Source organism: Hypomesus transpacificus, chromosome 11 (assembly GCF_021917145.1).
Source record: "Hypomesus transpacificus isolate Combined female chromosome 11, fHypTra1, whole genome shotgun sequence".
In the NCBI taxonomy this organism is placed as follows: Eukaryota; Metazoa; Chordata; class Actinopteri; order Osmeriformes; family Osmeridae; genus Hypomesus; species Hypomesus transpacificus.
The window spans coordinates 2,508,097-2,527,160 of record NC_061070.1 but is presented as its reverse complement, the minus strand read 5'-3'; the positions used below and the strand labels follow the sequence as shown (position 1 = coordinate 2,527,160).

The 19,064-nt window shown below is 40.4% G+C and overlaps 1 protein-coding gene across 1 annotated transcript in view; it reads left to right on the top strand.

Moving 5' to 3' along the window:
- Positions 1 to 19,035, top strand: part of LOC124473417 (probable methyltransferase TARBP1) — a 39,136-nt gene extending 20,101 nt beyond the window's left edge. Inside the window, exons 11-12 of the mRNA XM_047028797.1 lie at positions 17,014 to 17,217; positions 17,330 to 19,035. Coding sequence (XP_046884753.1) covers positions 17,014 to 17,066 — 53 coding nt within the window. The 3' untranslated portion in view covers positions 17,067 to 17,217; positions 17,330 to 19,035. The remainder of the gene's footprint in view (positions 1 to 17,013; positions 17,218 to 17,329) is intronic.
- The last annotated feature ends 29 nt before the right edge of the window (positions 19,036 to 19,064 follow it).

The following is a 19,064-nucleotide window of genomic DNA, read 5'->3' as shown; positions in this document are numbered from 1 at the left end:
TCCATACCCCTCCCCCCCCCCTCCCCGTTGCAAGTCATGTGGTTCTGATATGTTGTACAATTGATGTGCTTAATGCTGAGGTGTTTTTTGCCTGTTCCCACACTGTACTCCTCTAGGAGAATAGTCTGGGGGTTGCCTTTTTTTCTCCTCTCTCTCCTCATGTTATGCTGAACATTTCTTCCTGTCCTGTCTACCCCCTTGTCATGTTTGTGTATTAGAAACTGCAAGTGGCAGCTCGGATCTAAGACGGATTCGAGAGACCGCAGATAGAGTGCGGCTAGTTAGATCAACACTTGTATTATTGTTTTTGTTGATTTTATGTAAAGCACTTTGAGCTGCAATTCTTGTATGAAAAGTGCTATATAAATAAAGTCTACTTACTTACTTACTAAGTTATGGATCTGTTAAGTTCATTATTGGAACAATTGAAGATGTAACACATTTATCATGTATAAGAATGATTCTGTGTTCATTATTCCTTGTGTGTAGGGAGAGGCCATAAAAAGATGTCTGGCCTTATCTGTGTTGGGTGAATCATGTGGTCAAGCTTATAGGTGTCAAAAGGCACACACACACACTCAAACACGCACGCACACACATTTAGCAGACGCTCTTATCCAGAGCGACTTACAGTAAGTACAGGATCATTCCCCCCGAGGCAAGTAGGGTGAAGTGCCTTGTCCAAGGACACAACGTCATATTGGCGGGCCAGGGAATCGATCCGGCAACCTTCTGATTACTAGCCCGACTCCCTCACCGCTCAGCCATCTGACTCCCTGACCAACGTGCAACAGGTCTACGCAAGGAGCCAATGAAGAAGAGCCATGGAACATTTGCATGCCTTTGTCTTAACCAATGACTGTAAAGAGTGGGGCTTCTTAAATAGCTAGCTATAAATAGCTACCTAGCCCCCCAGTGGTGGAATCAACTCCCCACCTCCATCAGAGACACAGCCTGTCTCTCCACCTTCAAGAGAAGGCTCAAGACGCACTTGTTCCGGGAGTACGGTACACGGTACTGTACACGGCACTTAGGAATGGTTTGTTAAACCCAATGCTAGTTCAAATTCAGTAGTCGGTGCCAATACCATTAAAATAACACGATTCTCGATGCCAATTTCGATACCATGGTAAAAAAAAGAGGATTGTCTAAGATTCCATGTAGGCTACTTGAACCATGAACTTCTTTAAAATATTTGAAAAATAGCAAAATGTCCTACAAAGACATACAAAACATGTGCAATAGAGCATAGCACCACATAATAAAGTGCAATTAAGCCATTCAGCTAACAAGATGAACATGACATGAGTTTACCTTCTAAGCTATGGGCTAACGTTAAAACTACAGCTAACCTAAACTATGTACATAAGCCATTGTAACACACGTGCCCACCATCTCAAACATCATGTAACGTGTATTTTAGTATGACAGATTAAACAAACAGAAAAAGAGCATTCTTTGGATGTATTCAGAATTTCGCCGCGACTTCAACGAACATTGATTTATTTTGTATGATGCCAGATGTTAGCATCGGTGCTGCGCCTCTTCTGGAACTAAATCAGAACTTGCATTGAATTCTTTAAACAAATCCAGATGACGATCTTTCAGGTGCTTAGCTAAATTGGAAGTATTCCCCCTTGGTCTGAAGACTGCGGTAGCATTTTTTGCATAATGGCTTCTGCGGATTAATTATAACGCCACGGTCATATGCCTCAAACGCAAACTACTTTTTTTGCCTTTCTTGTCAACAAGTCGAAGCGGGGCGATCGCTAAAGCAGCAGTTGTTATCTTGTTTTTCTTAATGTAAACGTCGACTGGAACACTCCTGAAGGCGCAGCACCGATGCTAACATCTGGCATCGGCGCTCACGATACTTACGGTGCTTCAAAAAAAAGGGCATCGTCGGTGTTTTGTTATTTTAGCATCGGAAGGTACCGTAAGTATCGGTTCTCGTGACATCCCTATCGCAGACAGGTATCGATGAATGACTGGATTTTGTTTGTCGTATTCACTGTAGTCCTCCATGTCTCAACTCCGTAGAGTAGGACTGACTTTACATTGCTGTTAAAGATCTTGATCTTTGTTGTGATACTTAGAGATTTATGTTGTTTAAATTGTAACTCGCTTAACTACATGCTCTTATGGTTCTTCCCTTTGGCACTTATTTTTTGGTTGTTCACAATGTGTGCTTCTTGTTTTGGCTACCCGCAATGCTTTGGGGCTATCTTGTTGTTATTATCAGTGACCTATGCACTTTGTAAAGCTCTCTCTTGGAAGTCGCTTTAGATAAAAGCGTCTGCTAAATGAATAAATGTAAATGTAGCACAACATGCTAGCAGACAAACTTTGTAGCACAATGGTGTGTGATGTTTTTGTCTCCTTGTGGGCCGGCCGCATGTAATAAAGCTTTCTTACACTTGTTCACCGACTGACTGTGCAATGCTTGATAGATTAATATATCTGACATTCATAAAAATATGTTTCACATCTCACAAGTTCCTCCAAAAGCCTTGTTTGTTATCGTCATAGCTGTGTATTCAGCTATGACGATAAGACCACTTGAGTTGTGATATAGAGAGAGACTGAGTGCATCTGTTCTCACTGATTTCAATGGAAGATATATTTTGAAAATGTCCATATATCAATCTTAATATTTTTATGAAAACATGTTTTAAGTTGTGATTTACCACCAAATCAAATATATTTGTATAGCCCTTTTAACACGCAAGCATGTCACAGAGGGCTTCACATACGCCCATAGAACTGCCCCTCAACCAACCTAAACCCTCAAGGAAGACAATAAAAAACTCCCCAAAAAACTCCCAACGGGAGAAAAAATGGAAGAAACCTTGGGAGGAGCAATTGAGAGAGGGATCCCCTCCTCCAGAGACGGTTGGTAGGAGAGAGGAGCAGAACACAAGCTGAACATAGTCACACAGTGTCAATGGGTTTTGAAACACCAAAATCCATTGTTCGCCTTTATAGACGTTGGATGGGACCGGGAAACTCGCTGTTGGCCGTCATGGAGACTGGATTCCGGTTGACGACCTGGTCCAGCGTTGGCAGACTGACGACCAGGCAGGTCCTGACTGCTCAAACCCCCCATACCGCAAGGGATGTGTGTGGGGGGGACACAGAGAAAGGAGAGCAGGGATTACAGAATGCCAGGAGCAGCTAACAGTTACAGTCCTAATAGAATGAGATCCTCACCGGTCAAGTGTGGACTAGTGCAGCAATTTAACAGAGCAAAAAGGGTATTTGATGCCCCACACAACCAGACAGCGACAGCCCCCCTCAGTTGGAACATGAAATCTGTTCCAGGGCCACCACTGCCACGTCATCGGGCTTGTGGTCATTGTGGCCCCGAGGGGTGTGGCCCCCGCTGCGCCAGGCGTCCCTTATTTTCTGTATTGAAGGTGGCAACCCTACAACTGCAACAGAGCTTTGATCTTAAATACATTAGATCTCGCAATAAATGTTAACACGTAGGGAAACTTCACCTTACGTATGACAAACTAAATTGATTTAGAGCTCACAACCGTGGATACAAACCAATGACTGTAAAAAGTCAAGGATACAAACGCTCATGCAGTTGCACATTTGAGACACCAGGTGGCACCAGCATGGTAAAAAGGCTACTATGAGCATGCATCATACTTTCATTAATTTTCGTATTACAGTTTGTTTCAAATGCTTACACACATTTTTTTAACTTAAGCTCTTCTTTTCGTAACTTAACACACAAATCCAACAACTGCACACACAAAATGCAGAATGCCTTGCTTCTCTTGCAAAATGAAGCACTGCAATAAAAATATCACAAACACGTCTCAAAAGCAAACTTTTGTCTCATGTTGCAAACACCTTTACCAGTATATTACATTTTTGGATATATCATATACACACAGTTATTCAAAACCTAAAGCTCTTCTTTCATGAGATTATTTTGTGTATTTCTGTACAAGATTGAAAGTAAATGGCAGAGATGCTGAAAAATTAAAAAAATTAAAAAACAAGATTGAAACCAAACAATTTTTTTTTACTGTAAGCATTTGTCGTTGTGAATACAGTATTACACAGTACGAAAAAAAGAGTTAAGTAGGACAGAAACCAAACCTAATTTTGAAGAAGGTGATTACGGAATGGTGTGTGTGTGTGTGTGCCATGAACTGTAGCATACAGTAATATATACTAGTTTCTACAATATTGTCAGAATGTTTTATTACAGTCACTTTGCTGTTGCACAGTATGATACAGCAATCCACCAGACTGTGACCAATCATGCAGTGCACTGCAGTCAATCAGAATCAGAAAGGATTTTATTCGCCATGAAAGTTTGCACAAACAAGGAATTTACTTTGGCAGGGTGGTGCATACAATAAACATATAGGAATATTGAAACTTACAGTTTTTCTCAATTGTTTACACACAAATACTGGTACTTGAGACTCAATGACCACAACATGTAACTCATGCACCAACCCCATGAACCAATTCTGCTAAACTACAAGCACAATTCCTGCTTTACACTCAAATTGCAGTTCTAAAACACACTTTTTTCAAAACACTACACACAATTCTCTGCATTTGGCACAATTTTCATGAAGAAAATCTTTTGTTTTCACAAGGAACACACTGCCATGCAAATACGCACACTGACTCATCGCATGGGCAAACACCTGTCACACAGTTTTACAATTAGCAATCAGAGCTTTAGCATAAAAGGGCAACAGGTGACCTCTTCTGTTTTTGAGCAATGGATGACAACATTGGAAATAGAGGCAGAGGCAGAGCCAGAGGAGTGAGAGTAAGAGGACGGGGAGGACGAGCATGAGGAAGGCCAAGGACCGTAATCTCTGATGAGATCCGAGCCACTTAGACCATGTGGTCAACCATGGTCTAACAATGAGGGAGGCTGGGCAAAGACTACAGCCAAATTTGAGCAGGTACACTGTAGCATCCATCATCCACACTTTCCAAAATGAGAATAGGTAAGAAAAATACTCTCACTACAAAATTGCAGTAGGCCTACTGCATATCAATACAGTACTCAATGTGTACAGTAGTACAGTATTGCCTGTGGACTGTTCTGTAGGACTGTAAAAATAAAGTATGTTTCAAGTATTTGGGAAATGTATTCCTACTTTGTATTCCTACACAGTATTTACAGTATATTACTATTTGTTTGGCAGAACTGAAAGATTACCCACACAAGGTGGTCAGGAACATCTTCTGTCTCCTGAACAGGAATCTGAAATCATGAACATGGTCCTAGAAAATAACGCCATAACATTACGGCAAATACAAAAAAAAAAAATAATAATGTAACTGTATGCACTATACAGTAAATTCCTCTGTTGTTTTGTATGTCGACCACTGTACGTGCAACTTTGTGTAGGTTGGGATGTATACTGTGTACATTGTTTTTCTGGGAAAAATACGTAAAATATATTTGTTACCGTGTATTTCTGTGTTCTGAGTATAAAAACAATATTCTCAAATATTTTACTACACACTTATGTATGTATTGTGTGTAGTAAGTGTAACACTGAACCAAAAAAACGCCTAACTCACTATGATGAATGAAGAAGTGTTTTCCATTCATCATAGTGTTTTACATTGAGCACATCAGTGTTCAAATGGTTCTTATAAATGTCTATTCATTTGATGGTTTGTGTTTGTCACTTGAAAACAAAATACCATTTTGAGATTGAATAACATTGTTTTGAATGTAAAGTTTAATTTTGCAGGAGAAGTGAGGGGTTTTGTCCATTGTGTGTGTGTGTGTGTTTTTGATTTGTGTGTAGAGTTCTGAGACTATGAGGTATGCATTCAGAAAATGTGTGTAACCAATCGGGAAAAAACTGTAAATATGTGGACTAACTATACAAAAGGAGCAAAGTCTAGCTAATACTAAGGGGGGGGTCTAGCTAATACTAAGGGGAATAAAATATAATATGCTAAAATACAGTGCCCTCCAAAAGTATTGGAACAGTGAGGCCAATTCCTTTATTTTTGCTGTAGACTGAAAACATTTGGGCTTGACATCAAACGATGAATGTGAAACCAGAGATCAACGTTTCAGCTTTTATTTCCAGGTATTTACATCAGGATCTGATGCACAAATTAGAAAATATCACCTTTTTGTTCGAACCCACCCATTTGTCACGTGAGCAAAAGTATTGGAACATGTGACTGACAGGTGTGTTTTGTTGCCCAGGTGTGTCCTATTACATACATTATTCAATCAATAAATACCACTGAATGTCTACACTCAGGTTCAGATTGGGTAAGATAGGTTTTGTCTATGCAGACTGTATTCAGAGGTGAAAACAACATGAAAACCAGAGCGCTGTCTTTGGGTGAAAAACAAGCAATTGTGAGTCTTAGAGAAGATGGAAAATCAATCAGAGCCATTGCAGAAACATTGGCCATAGCCAGTACAACCATTTGGAATGTCCTGAAGAAGAAGAAAACTACTGGTGTACTAAGTAACAGACGTCGAACAGGTAGACCAAGGAAAACATCAGCAGTTGATGACAGAAACATTGTGAGAGCTGTAAAGAAAGACCCTAAAACAACTGTTAGTGAGATCAGCAACAACCTCCAGATGGCAGGAGTGAAGGTATCACTATCTACTGTTCGCAGAAGACTTCATGAACAAAAGTACAAGGGCTACACCAGAAGATGCAAACCACTCATTAGCAAGAAGAATAGGAAGGCCAGGCTGGAATTTGCCAAAAAGTACAGAGATGAACCTCAAAAATTCTGGGACAAAGTTTTATGGACTGATGAGACAAAGATTAACTTTTACCAAAGTGATGGAAAGGCTAAAGTTTGGAGAAAGAAAGGAACTGCTCATGATCCCAAACACACAAGCTCATCTGTGAAACACGGTGGAGGTAATGTCATGGCTTGGGCTTGCATGGCTTCTTCTGGGACGGGCTCATTAATCTTCATTGAGGATGTAACACATGATGGCAGCAGCAAAATGAACTCGGAAGTCTACAGAAACATTTTGTCTGCCAATTTAAGGAAAGATGCAACCAAACTGATTGGCAGAGCCTTCATCATGCAGCAAGATAACGACCCAAAACACACTGCCAAAACAACAAAGGAGTTCATCAGGGGCAAGAAATGGAAGGTATTAGACTGGCCAAGTCAATCTCCAGACTTAAACCCTATAGAGCATGCATTTTACCTGCTTAAGAGGAGACTGAAGGGAGGAACCCCACAAAACAAACAACAACTGAAAGAGGCTGCAGTGAAAGCCTGGGAAAGCATCAAAAAGGAAGAATGCAAAAGTTTGGTGACGTCAATGGGTCACAGACTTGCTGCAGTTATTGAAAGCAAAGGATTTGCAACTAAATATTAAGTCTTATTCACTTAAATATGTTTTAAGTATATCTGTTCCAATACTTTTGCTCACATGACAAATGGGTGGATTCAAACAAAATGTGATATTTTCTTAGTTGTGCATCAGATCCTGATGTAAATACCTGGAAATAAAAGCTGAAACGTTGATCTCTGGTCTCACGTTCATTATTTGATGTCAAGCCCAAATGTTTTCAGTCTACAGCAAAAATAAAGGAATTCGCCTCACTGTTCCAATACTTTTGGAGGGCACTGTATATGTTTGTGTATAGTATACCGTGTGTTGTGCCGAAACAGCTATTATGTGTACATTAGAAAATGTGTAAATTACAGTATATTGTACATACCTGTTATCTTTTCTACAGTAGGGGTTCAAATTATACCCACCACTGTAAATCAACTCAAATTAGGCTATTTATAGGCCTTTTCAAAAGCCATGATTGGTTGGTGTTGAGTAAAGCAATGAGTGTTTGCACATGTGAAGAGTTAGTTTAAGGCACTGATGAAATAGTGTTTCATTTTGATTGGTTGTGTTTTAAAAAGGAATGCTTCCTTTCTTCAAGATGCTTCTTGTTAAAATGTTGTGTGTTACGTGGAGAATTGTGTGTTTTGTTTTGAAAAAAGCTTAATGAAATTGAAAACTGAGTCAAAGGCCAAAAATGTGCGTTTGGTTTTGCAAAATTGAGGTGTGGTTCTGGTTTTTGAGTGTCAGGTTTCAGAAATTGTGTGAAAAGTAAGAAATTTGTGTGTAAGCATTTGAAAAAAACTGTAAATCGTACACTTGAACTGTAATTCTATAAATATATGCGTGATTATTTAAGGAAAATCATCCTTCATCAAAAAAAATTAAAACAGCAATTTTTACAATAATCTCCGTCCGTAAAACTTCATCCAATGGTGATGTCTTCAAGACTGCAAGGGAAGGTTGGCTTCCCCTAAAACGTCAAAAAAAAAATGAATGGTCAAAATTACTATTGTGTTAAAATGTTAAATGGGTTGTAACAGGTTCATCTCGAAGATGAGTTTGTTCAGAATCAGCTACTTATTTTATTTTAAAAGGAAACCTAAAAACATATCTTTTTAAAAAGCTTTTCATTAAATGTGTTTTATAGGTTTTGCTTTTAATTATTTATTGACCATTGATCCTATTTGTATTTTATTTATTATTAAACTTTAAATATTTTTAATTGGTATTACTACAGTGCCCTCCAAAAGTATTGGAACAGTGAGGCCAATTCCTTTATTTTTGCTGTAGACTGAAAACATTTGGGCTTGACATCAAATAATGAACGTGAGACCAGAGATCAAGGTTTCAGCTTTTATTTCCAGGTATTTACATCAGGATCTGATGCACAACTAAGAAAATATCACATTTTGTTTGAATCCACCCATTTGTCATGTGATCAAAAGTATTGGAACAGATATACTTAAAACATATTTAAGTGAATAAGACTTAATATTTAGTTGCAAATCCTTTGCTTTCAATAACTGCAGCAAGTCTGTGACCCATTGACGTCACCAAACTTTTGCATTCTTCCTTTTTGATGCTTTCCCAGGCTTTCACTGCAGCCTCTTTCAGTTGTTGTTTGTTTTGTGGGGTTCCTCCCTTCAGTCTCCTCTTAAGCAGGTAAAATGCATGCTCTATAGGGTTTAAGTCTGGAGATTGACTTGGCCAGTCTAATACCTTCCATTTCTTGCCCCTGATGAACTCCTTTGTTGTTTTGGCAGTGTGTTTTGGGTCGTTATCTTGCTGCATGATGAAGGCTCTGCCAATCAGTTTGGTTGCATCTTTCCTTAAATTGGCAGACAAAATGTTTCTGTAGACTTCCGAGTTCATTTTGCTGCTGCCATCATGTGTTACATCCTCAATGAAGATTAATGAGCCCGTCCTAGAAGAAGCCATGCAAGCCCAAGCCATGACATTACCTCCACCGTGTTTCACAGATGAGCTTGTGTGTTTGGGATCATGAGCAGTTCCTTTCTTTCTCCAAACTTTAGCCTTTCCATCACTTTGGTAAAAGTTAATCTTTGTCTCATCAGTCCATAAAACTTTGTCCCAGAATTTTTGAGGTTCATCTCTGTACTTTTTGGCAAATTCCAGCCTGGCCTTCCTATTCTTCTTGCTAATGAGTGGTTTGCATCTTCTGGTGTAGCCCTTGTACTTTTGTTCATGAAGTCTTCTGCGAACAGTAGATAGTGATACCTTCACTCCTGCCATCTGGAGGTTGTTGCTGATCTCACTAACAGTTGTTTTAGGGTCTTTCTTTACAGCTCTCACAATGTTTCTGTCATCAACTGCTGATGTTTTCCTTGGTCTACCTGTTCGACGTCTGTTACTTAGTACACCAGTAGTTTTCTTCTTCTTCAGGACATTCCAAATGGTTGTACTGGCTATGGCCAATGTTTCTGCAATGGCTCTGATTGATTTTCCATCTTCTCTAAGACTCACAATTGCTTGTTTTTCACCCAAAGACAGCGCTCCGGTTTTCATGTTGTTTTCACCTCTGAATACAGTCTGCATAGACAAAACCTATCTTACCCAATCTGAACCTGAGTGTAGACATTCAGTGGTATTTATTGATTGAATAATGTATGTAATAGGACACACCTGGGCAACAAAACACACCTGTCAGTCATATGTTCCAATACTTTTGCTCACGTGACAAATGGGTGGGTTCGAACAAAAAGGTGATATTTTCTAATTTGTGCATCAGATCCTGATGTAAATACCTGGAAATAAAAGCTGAAACGTTGATCTCTGGTTTCACATTCATCGTTTGATGTCAAGCCCAAATGTTTTCAGTCTACAGCAAAAATAAAGGAATTGGCCTCACTGTTCCAATAGTTTTGGAGGGCACTGTATATGCTTTGTAGCACTCAGAGATTGCTTAAATATAGAGTGCAATATAAATATATTTTATTATTATTATTATTATTATAGCAGGTCGACTAACTTGATTTCATGGACTTCAATGGGGCTGCTTTGAACAGTTTTTTTTTTAGTGCTCCGAAACTATACGGTCATTGGGTAAATGCTGCGATTACGTCCCGCCTACGGACGCTCAGGGCCTCAGACACACAGTTCAGAATGTTTTGACGTCTGTCAGACTCAGAATGTGTTGAGGTCTGTCAGACACACAGTTCAGAATGTGTTGAGGTCTGTCACACACACAGTTCAGAATGTGTTGAGGTCTGTCAGACAGACAGTTCAGAATGCGTTGAGGTCTGTCATACTCACAGTTCAGAATGTGTTGAGGTCTGTCACACACAGTTCAGAATGTGTTGAGGTCTGTCAGACTCACAGTTCAGAATGTGTTGAGGTCTGTCACACACACAGTTCAGAATGTGTTGAGGTCTGTCAGACTCACAATTCAGAATGTGTTGAGGTCTGTCACACACACAGTTCAGAATGTGTTGAGGTCTGTCACACACACAGTTCAGAATGTGTTGATGTCTGTCAGACACACAGTTCAGAATGTGTTGAGGTCTGTCAGACACACAGTTCAGAATGCGTTGAGGTCTGTCACACACAGTTCAGAATGTGTTGAGGTCTGTCAGACACACAGTTCAGAATGTGTTGAGGTCTGTCACACACACAGTTCAGAATGTGTTGAGGTCTGTCAGACACACAGTTCAGAATGTGTTGAGGTCTGTCACACACAGTTCAGAATGTGTTGAGGTCTGTCAGACACACAGTTCAGAATGTGTTGACGTCTGTCAGACACACAGTTCAGATTATGTTGAGGTCTGTCACACACAGTTCAGAATGTGTTGAGGTCTGTCAGACACACAGTTCAGAATGTGTTGAGGTCTGTCACACACACAGTTCAGAATGTGTTGAGGTCTGTCAGACACACATTTCAGAATGTGTTGAGGTCTGTCAGACACACAGTTCAGAATGTGTTGAGGTCTGTCAGACACACAGTTCAGAATGTGTTGAGGTCTGTCACACACACAGTTCAGAATGTGTTGAGGTCTGTCAGACACACAGTTCAGAATGTGTTGAGGTCTGTCAGACACACAGTTCAGAATGTGTTGAGGTCTGTCAGACACACAGTTCAGAATGTGTTGAGGTCTGTCAGACACACAGTTCAGAATGTGTTGAGGTCTGTCACACACAGTTCAGAATGTGTTGAGGTCTGTCACACACAGTTCAGAATGTGTTGAGGTCTGTCAGACACACAGTTCAGAATGTGTTGAGGTTTGTCAGACACACAGGGGCGCCGTATAGGAGGGACAAGTTAGGACGATTCTAAGGGCCCCTGACTGACAGGGGTATAGGTGAAAACGAATATGAAATGATATTATACATTGTATAAACCATCATCATTGAGTATACATATATATATTTCAAATATAATAATACAAATATAGCTGCAAGCAGCAATGCGGGTTCATCCTCAAAATGGCAAAATATTATAAAAATGTACAGGGTAGAAGCAAAAGGACTTCATGTTTGGCCAACAACAATAGGCTGAATGGGGATTTGAACTCATGAGCATAAGTTTACAAGTTAGTCTCTCTATCCTCTCTGCTACACACCAACTGTTGAGATTTTATGAATAGAAAGGTGAGTGTTACCTTTGGTCAGCTTTGGGACAAAGGTTAAGAAACTGTCTACATTTCAATGTCAAATTGCATAAAATTGCACAAGGTACTACATAAGGTTTGAAAAACCATCAGTCAAATGATATTGTATTTATTGACACAAAGATATTGAGGCAATGAGGACATTTACATAAATACAACCCTTTCAGCCATTTTGTATTACATTTCTTATTCCATTTCACCCTGTACAAAAACACATCTGCCCACACACAACTTCCATCCATGCTGTTTCCCTCTCTCCCAGCACAGGTCATGCCAAGGCAGAAATGCTGCAGCAGTCGCATGAGGTTTAGGGGTAGTGCAAAAACATACCGCCCACAATTGACACATTTTTCCCAAGATAGCTGAAAATTGGCAGATATTATAACTCTTCTTGAGTTTATCTCTTTCCAGAATCTCAGTCAATGCACAATTAGCATTAGTCATTTGGGCAACCGGGCTACCGCAGAGCTCATGCTCAGCTCCTTGAGAGAATAATCTACAGCATTACAATAGTCGTCTCTCTGGTCCTATTAAAATACACGACATGCACAATCAGAGTGACCAACAAGATTATATTAACTGATAAACAATAATATTACAAACATCTCTAACTGAACAAACACAACAACTGAAATCCCTTGCACGGCTGTTGTAACCACACTATTTTCCACAAGTCTTTGCCTATTTGACATACCGCACTGCATGCTGGGTACCCAAGGGGCGCTGACGCTGATTATCTAACTGTGCTCCAACTGTGATTTGAGTATTAGCTTTGGTCAGCAGTGGGACAAAGGTTAAGAAACAGTTGACATTTCAAGGTGAAATTGAACATGGTATATCAGAATGATGTCATCCTGTTTAACTAAACAGATAATAAAAATGATGACTGGCCAAAAGACTGCAGCTGGATTTGAACCTGTGACCTTGCTCCTTGCAGTACACTGTCATAGCCTACTGAGCTATTCTCAGTGTTGAGAACCATTGTGGTCAGTTACTGTATAGAAAAGTAAGCTATTTGTTCTGTAGCAAGCTTAATAAGATTTGGCTGAAGTTTAAACAGCTGTAATTCTGTGATCTTCTGAGATATCAAGTCAGGGGCAGGCAGGCAGGGCAGGCCAGCTGGATGAAGCTGTCTTGGGGGCAGGGCTGAAGAGAAGCTGTCCAGGTAGAGAGGGGTAGTCCAGCAAGGGGTCTGTGTTGCCCTCAGCATTCTCTATTGCATCCTCTGTTACACTCAGCATCCTCTCTTGTTGCTCTCATTATGCTCTGTTGCACTCTGTTGAGCAGGCCTCTGCATGACCTGTAAAAGTGAAAAAAGGGTCCATGTCAGTGGTGAAAAATAAAGCTTTTCCCATCTACACTTGACACAGACTTCAGTTTTGACTGTGAAATGCAGTGGCAATACTTGAACTTGAATCCATATGTGTTGGAAACCCATGCAAAGTCACTCAAAACACAGGCTTGAGCAAGAGTATTTAGCTCTAAACTGGTCAATATATACACATCTGACCAAAGACCAGCTCGACCTTTGCCTGTAAACAGTGATTCTGACTGTCAGAGACCTTTAAAATAGGCTGACCGAGTGAAACTAGCCTGGCTAACATAGGTCGCTTTCTCAGGCAAATGACGAATGAAATAGGCTTGTTTTGAAAGATCCTATATACTGGCTATCTTCAGCAGGCTCTTGTCTACAAAAAGCAGCCCTTCCTGACGTTTCAGGAGTTGAACTGAGTGAAAGACAATATTGTTTACACACTGCCAGTGAGCGAGCCGAGTCTGTCTATGAGGCTAAGTCAAAACAATGTACCCCCAGGACGCAGTCTCACTCCACTTGCAAGTTTTCAATAAATCACAAAAATAATCAACATTTTTGGTGTCGAACGAACTGTGAAATATTTAACTTAAGAACATGACGCAACAAAAACATGGATGGATAAGCCTATGGGGTCTCCCTGGCGCATAGGCTTATTATTACAAAGACTTTCACGAGCCAAATCACAATTCTGAGCCGACAGGTCTGTGGGGAATCGCTTGTTCTCCTAAAAGCTGCCCTCCTCTACCTTTTTGATGAATTCGCCGAGATGCTACATGATTCAGTAATTACACAGAGGGAAAAAGCTACTTTTCGAGTTCGGTTTTCCGTCACTTGAAACTCCAGACTAAAGGTCTCAAAGTGCTCAACCCTTCACCATAATTCAAGAGTAGTTTACTTTCACAAACCCAACCATTGATTCTAGCTTAAAATGTGTAAAAATAGGACTTACCGAACTTGGCTGCCTCCAACACGGCTATCAGGCGATTCCAGTTGAAAACAACAATGGCCGCCGAAAAAGAATTTATATTCGTAACAGCGAGCTGCGATTGGAAGCGAAATGAGGGTGAGGGTGGGGCTTGGTCAGCACACCTTTTCCAGAAAGGATGTGTGTGCATCTCGCCAAGCTCGAGCATGTGTCAAGTAGGTTGACCACCTGTCCCTCTTTCTGCTGTATCGCACAACATATTCAATATGCGACGTGCGGGACCGTGCATCTGTGGGACGCCAGAAGGTGTCTGAAGTGAAAGAGAAAGTAGACCCAAGTGTACGCGAGAACAGAGGACAGCGCATAAGTACAGTGTTCTCACTATTAGATGGCACCAAATCCATTTTAATTTTTTACACCTGAGATGGTGCAAATGTAACCGGTGTGAACTGGTGAAACTCACTCCTCAGGTATGTAATGGGCCACCCGCGTCAAAGAATAGCTAGCTTTTCTTTGGCGTAGCTGGTAGTGGTTGCGCTTGGCATATTACAAAACAATGTACATCGTCTGTATACATATTAGAAAAAGGACCAGGTAGTATGTATAATCCACTGATATTCAAGTATTGTAGGATCAATACAATACAGGATATTTTGAGCTAGCTAGAGGCAAGAACTATGACATCCCTGAACATGAGTGTAGTAATGACATCATAATGCTGGTTGCCATAGTAATGCTTGATAATGAGAAGAACAACATTCGATCATTTACATCTGGCAAAGTGTGTTTTGCATTGCTAAGAGTCAATCCATTTATGATTTAACCAAAAGCAAACAAAAGACTGAAGTACGATTACGAATGAATTCCAGGTGAGGAACTTTTCTGTAAATCTTTTTGACAATTTCGGAAAAGGTATTTTCTTTTTTACTACAAAAGAAGTCTTTATAAATAAAATGTTTAGAGGCACTGTCTGTCCACTTGGCACTTCAGCCACAAAAGTGTCGTCAGGTTTTAAGGTTGCTGATGAATAGATAGAGCTTAGGTAGCAAAATTATATTTATAAGATAAATGGATCCTTTTTGCACCGCAAGAAGTATTTGAAAGTATTTGCAGTAGTAAAGTACCCAGGTCTGTGCAGAAATGAGATGGTGTAATCATGAAACCTTTAGCCTGGGGTCTTTGTGAGTAGGCCTACAACCTTTGACCTGCTTGCGAGGGGGATGCAGTGTCAGCCTGACCAGGGCCTCAGACCTTGTTGGTGAGGGTGGAAGCCTACATGAAGACATGGAGCATGGAACATGTTGTAGCCTAAAGGTTGACATTGTGTGTTTTTTTGTTTGCAGACTGGGTGTGTTGGTACATCTACAGTATGCCTCAACCCTTGTTGTACTGAAAAATGTGTAACATTTGGTTTATTTTGTATTTTATTTCTTTATATCCCCTGTAGTTCAGTTGCACTCTACGTCTTTGATCTTTGATATATCATTGAGTTTTTATCAGTTATACTTATTTATACTTTAGTGTTTTGTATACATTCATGGCTTGTGCATCATGTTCAGATGTAGCCTTTTGTTTTGTAAGAGTGCAAAAGAGACATTGTTGTCTGACTTGTTGTCTAAATTTGTTGAAGAGAGACACATTTTCTGTTAGTAAGTGGTAAAAATCTACCTTTTTGGTTGAACTAAGTGCAATCTCTTTTAAATTAATGATATGTTAGGCTAAATGTCTTAAACGTGTCTTAAACATATGCAGTGGCGGATCTAAGAGGTGGCAAGGGGTGGCAGCTGCCACCCCAATAAAAAAATACTGCCACCCCAATTTTTGTTTTGTTTTTATGCATGTAGCAGACGCTTTTGTCCAAAGCGACTTCCAAGAGAAAGCTTTACAAAAGAGCATAGGTCTCTGATCATAACAAAGAGATAGCCCCAAACATTGTGGGTAGCCAAAACATGAAGCATACATTGTGAAAAAACAGTCCCAAAAGGAAGAACCATAAGAGCATGTAGTGAAACAAGTTACAATCAAACAACATGAACCTCAATCTTCCCATAGAAAAAAATATATATATATTTGTACAATACAGAACATTTCAATAAATAATATTAATGTTACTGTCTAATTTAAACTACAATGTTCTAGCCTAATAATTTACCATAGGGAGTACTGTACCCCCCTACTCTGGGTTTGATTTGCCTCTAGGAGGCCACCCAACAACTTCCTTCTGCCACCCCATTGCCATCAAAATCTCTTGATCCGCCCCTGAACATATGTCATTCCTGCTATAACATTCTGAGAGTCCCAAATTTCAACAATGTAGAAGTTGGCAACTTTTAGGGACATACAAGAATGTTTGCTTGTTGTCATGGAGAAGAACACTGATGACATAGTTTCTCTGTGATGTCAGAATAAGGCCTAAGCAATGCTGGCTGTATCACTGTGGTTGAGTGGACACAACTATGTTTAGAGGCGATAGTTTGGCTGATATTGAGCTGTTTAATACACTGGATATGATGGTGATTGCCACAACAAAGGTGAGAGAGAGTAATCCAAATATAAATGTTGATACTTTTAAGAGATATTTGAGATATTTGAGAGATTGATAATAGAAAGTTTTTGACGGAGCAAAAGTGCTGTGTGTATGAGTATCATAGCTCAAGAATAGAAAGAGAAAATTGGGAGATTAAGGTATCAAAAAGCGTAACAGGAATGAGAGAATGAGTTACAAAGAAGGGAAAGAGAGTCAAACAAAATGTGACTTGTTTTTTGTTGCCTCCCACAACCTCTACCTTCTCTCCCATTCACTCCACAGTAAAGGAGAATGAGTGTCACAACTCAAATGGAGGCATGGAGGGAGTGCAATGATGATTGCCTTTGTGAGAAGGCCCTGGAGGACAGGAAATGGATGGCAAAAAAGATGTCCAGCTTGAAACATGACTTCTTGACCGAGCTGGAGAGCCAGATGACCGATCTCCAAACAGAGTGGAGGATGAACAACAAAGTTCTGAGAAACAAGGTCTTTACTTATGAACACTGGCTTTCCCCTTAAGACATTTCTTTTAATTTCACTTTCTTTTAAGTGTCTATTACAATTTTTACCAACTTATTGTTTATCTACTGTATTAAAGGTCGATGAGATGCTTCAAACGGACATTCCGGACAGAAAAGGGATCCTTGACACCCTGAGAGACTTGGACCGAATCTGGGATGAGAAGATCCTAAAAAGAAAAGGGACCACTGAAGGGATCGAGGCCTTGCAACAGAATGGCGACAGTAGAGATGAGAAATCCGAGAGAAGCGAAGAAGGCAGGAGAGTAGAAGGTGATGAGACGATGAAAGTGTCCCGTGGCTGCGGTCTTCAAGGCAATGGGGGTGGCAAGAAACTTAACAGATGCCAAAAGATAAGGATGGAGGAGGAGATGTTTTGGTGGAGGGCGGTGGAGCGGCAGAACATCCAAGCACAAGAGGAGAGACGCGAGAGAGTAAACCTTCAAAGACAACGGCAGAAGGACAAGAAAAGAGAAGAAGAAATGAAAAAGAGAGAGAGGGAACAGTTGGAGAACGAGCAAAGGCTGATGGAGAAAGAAAAAAGGATCACAGGAATGAGAGAGAAAGTGTTACAAGCCCAGGAGAGAGTGATAGACAACAAACAAGAAGAATTTGACCGCAAGATAAATAAGGTCAACAAAATAGTGATGGAGACAAGGGCACAGGTGGAGGATGCAAAAAAGAGAGAAAGGGATTTGCAAAGAAAGGCGAAAGAGATTGCTGACAAGCAAGAGGAATGTGACCGCACAGTGGATGAAGTCAATAGAAAAGTGTTGGAACTGAGAGCACAACCTGAGAGCAAAAAAGCAAAAAACTTTCCTGGAAGGACAAAGTGTAAAGATAATTGATAACATTACATTTTAGATTCTCTATATTTAATTGTTGAGTGCTGTTCGTACCCTGCTGCTGTGGCAAATTGCAATTTCCTCACTGCGCGAAAAATAAAGGATTATCTTATCTTACAACTAGTTCATGAGATAGTCTGTAATAGCATTCAGAAGGAGTGGTTTAACACAGCACATAGCCTTGTGCGGTATTTTATTTGAGGAATAGTATATTATATATAGTATATCATTTTTGTAATAGTATATTTGGAATAAGCCACTGAGCCTGATTTGTGTAGTTGTTTGGCTGTAACTCTCTGTTTCTCTCTAGACACAGAGAGCAGATGAGGGGAAAAACCAAAGTGTAGAAAACATGCATCCCCGGGAAGGAAGGAGGCAGAGAGAGGAGAGGGGAACAGAGAGGCTTGGAGAGACCAAATGGGTAGGAAGAAAAAGATGGAAGGACAGCAAGAGGAGGAGAAACAAGGAACCAGGGAGCTTTGGGGACGACGCGCCACAGAAAGAAAGAGAAGGGAAAGGAGAGGAAACCGATACGAAGACGACAAAAAGCAGGGAGGAGAATGCAGGTGAATCAAAGAATGAACCAAAGGGACTGAGGAGGCAGAGGGAAGAAGAGAGATCACGCAAAGAGTTGGAGTTCAAGAAGAGGCAGGAGGAAAAAGAGAGACTGCTGAAAGAATCAGAGGCCAAGAAGAGGGAGGAAGAGCAGCGACTGGTGAAGAGGCATGAAGAGGAGGAACAAAGGCTTAATGTGGAGGCCAAGAGAAAGATAGAAAGAAAAAATAAAGAAAGAGTTTGAAGCCAAACTGCAGAAGGCAAATGAGGAAGGGGAAAGGCTATTACAGCAATGGGAACAAGAAAAAACGGCTGGCTTTTAAGGAAGAAACTAGAGAGGGTACAATTTCTGGGGAAATTGTAGGGTGTGCTTGCTTCAGTTGCATGTGGGTCCGTTTTCCCTTCTAGTGATATT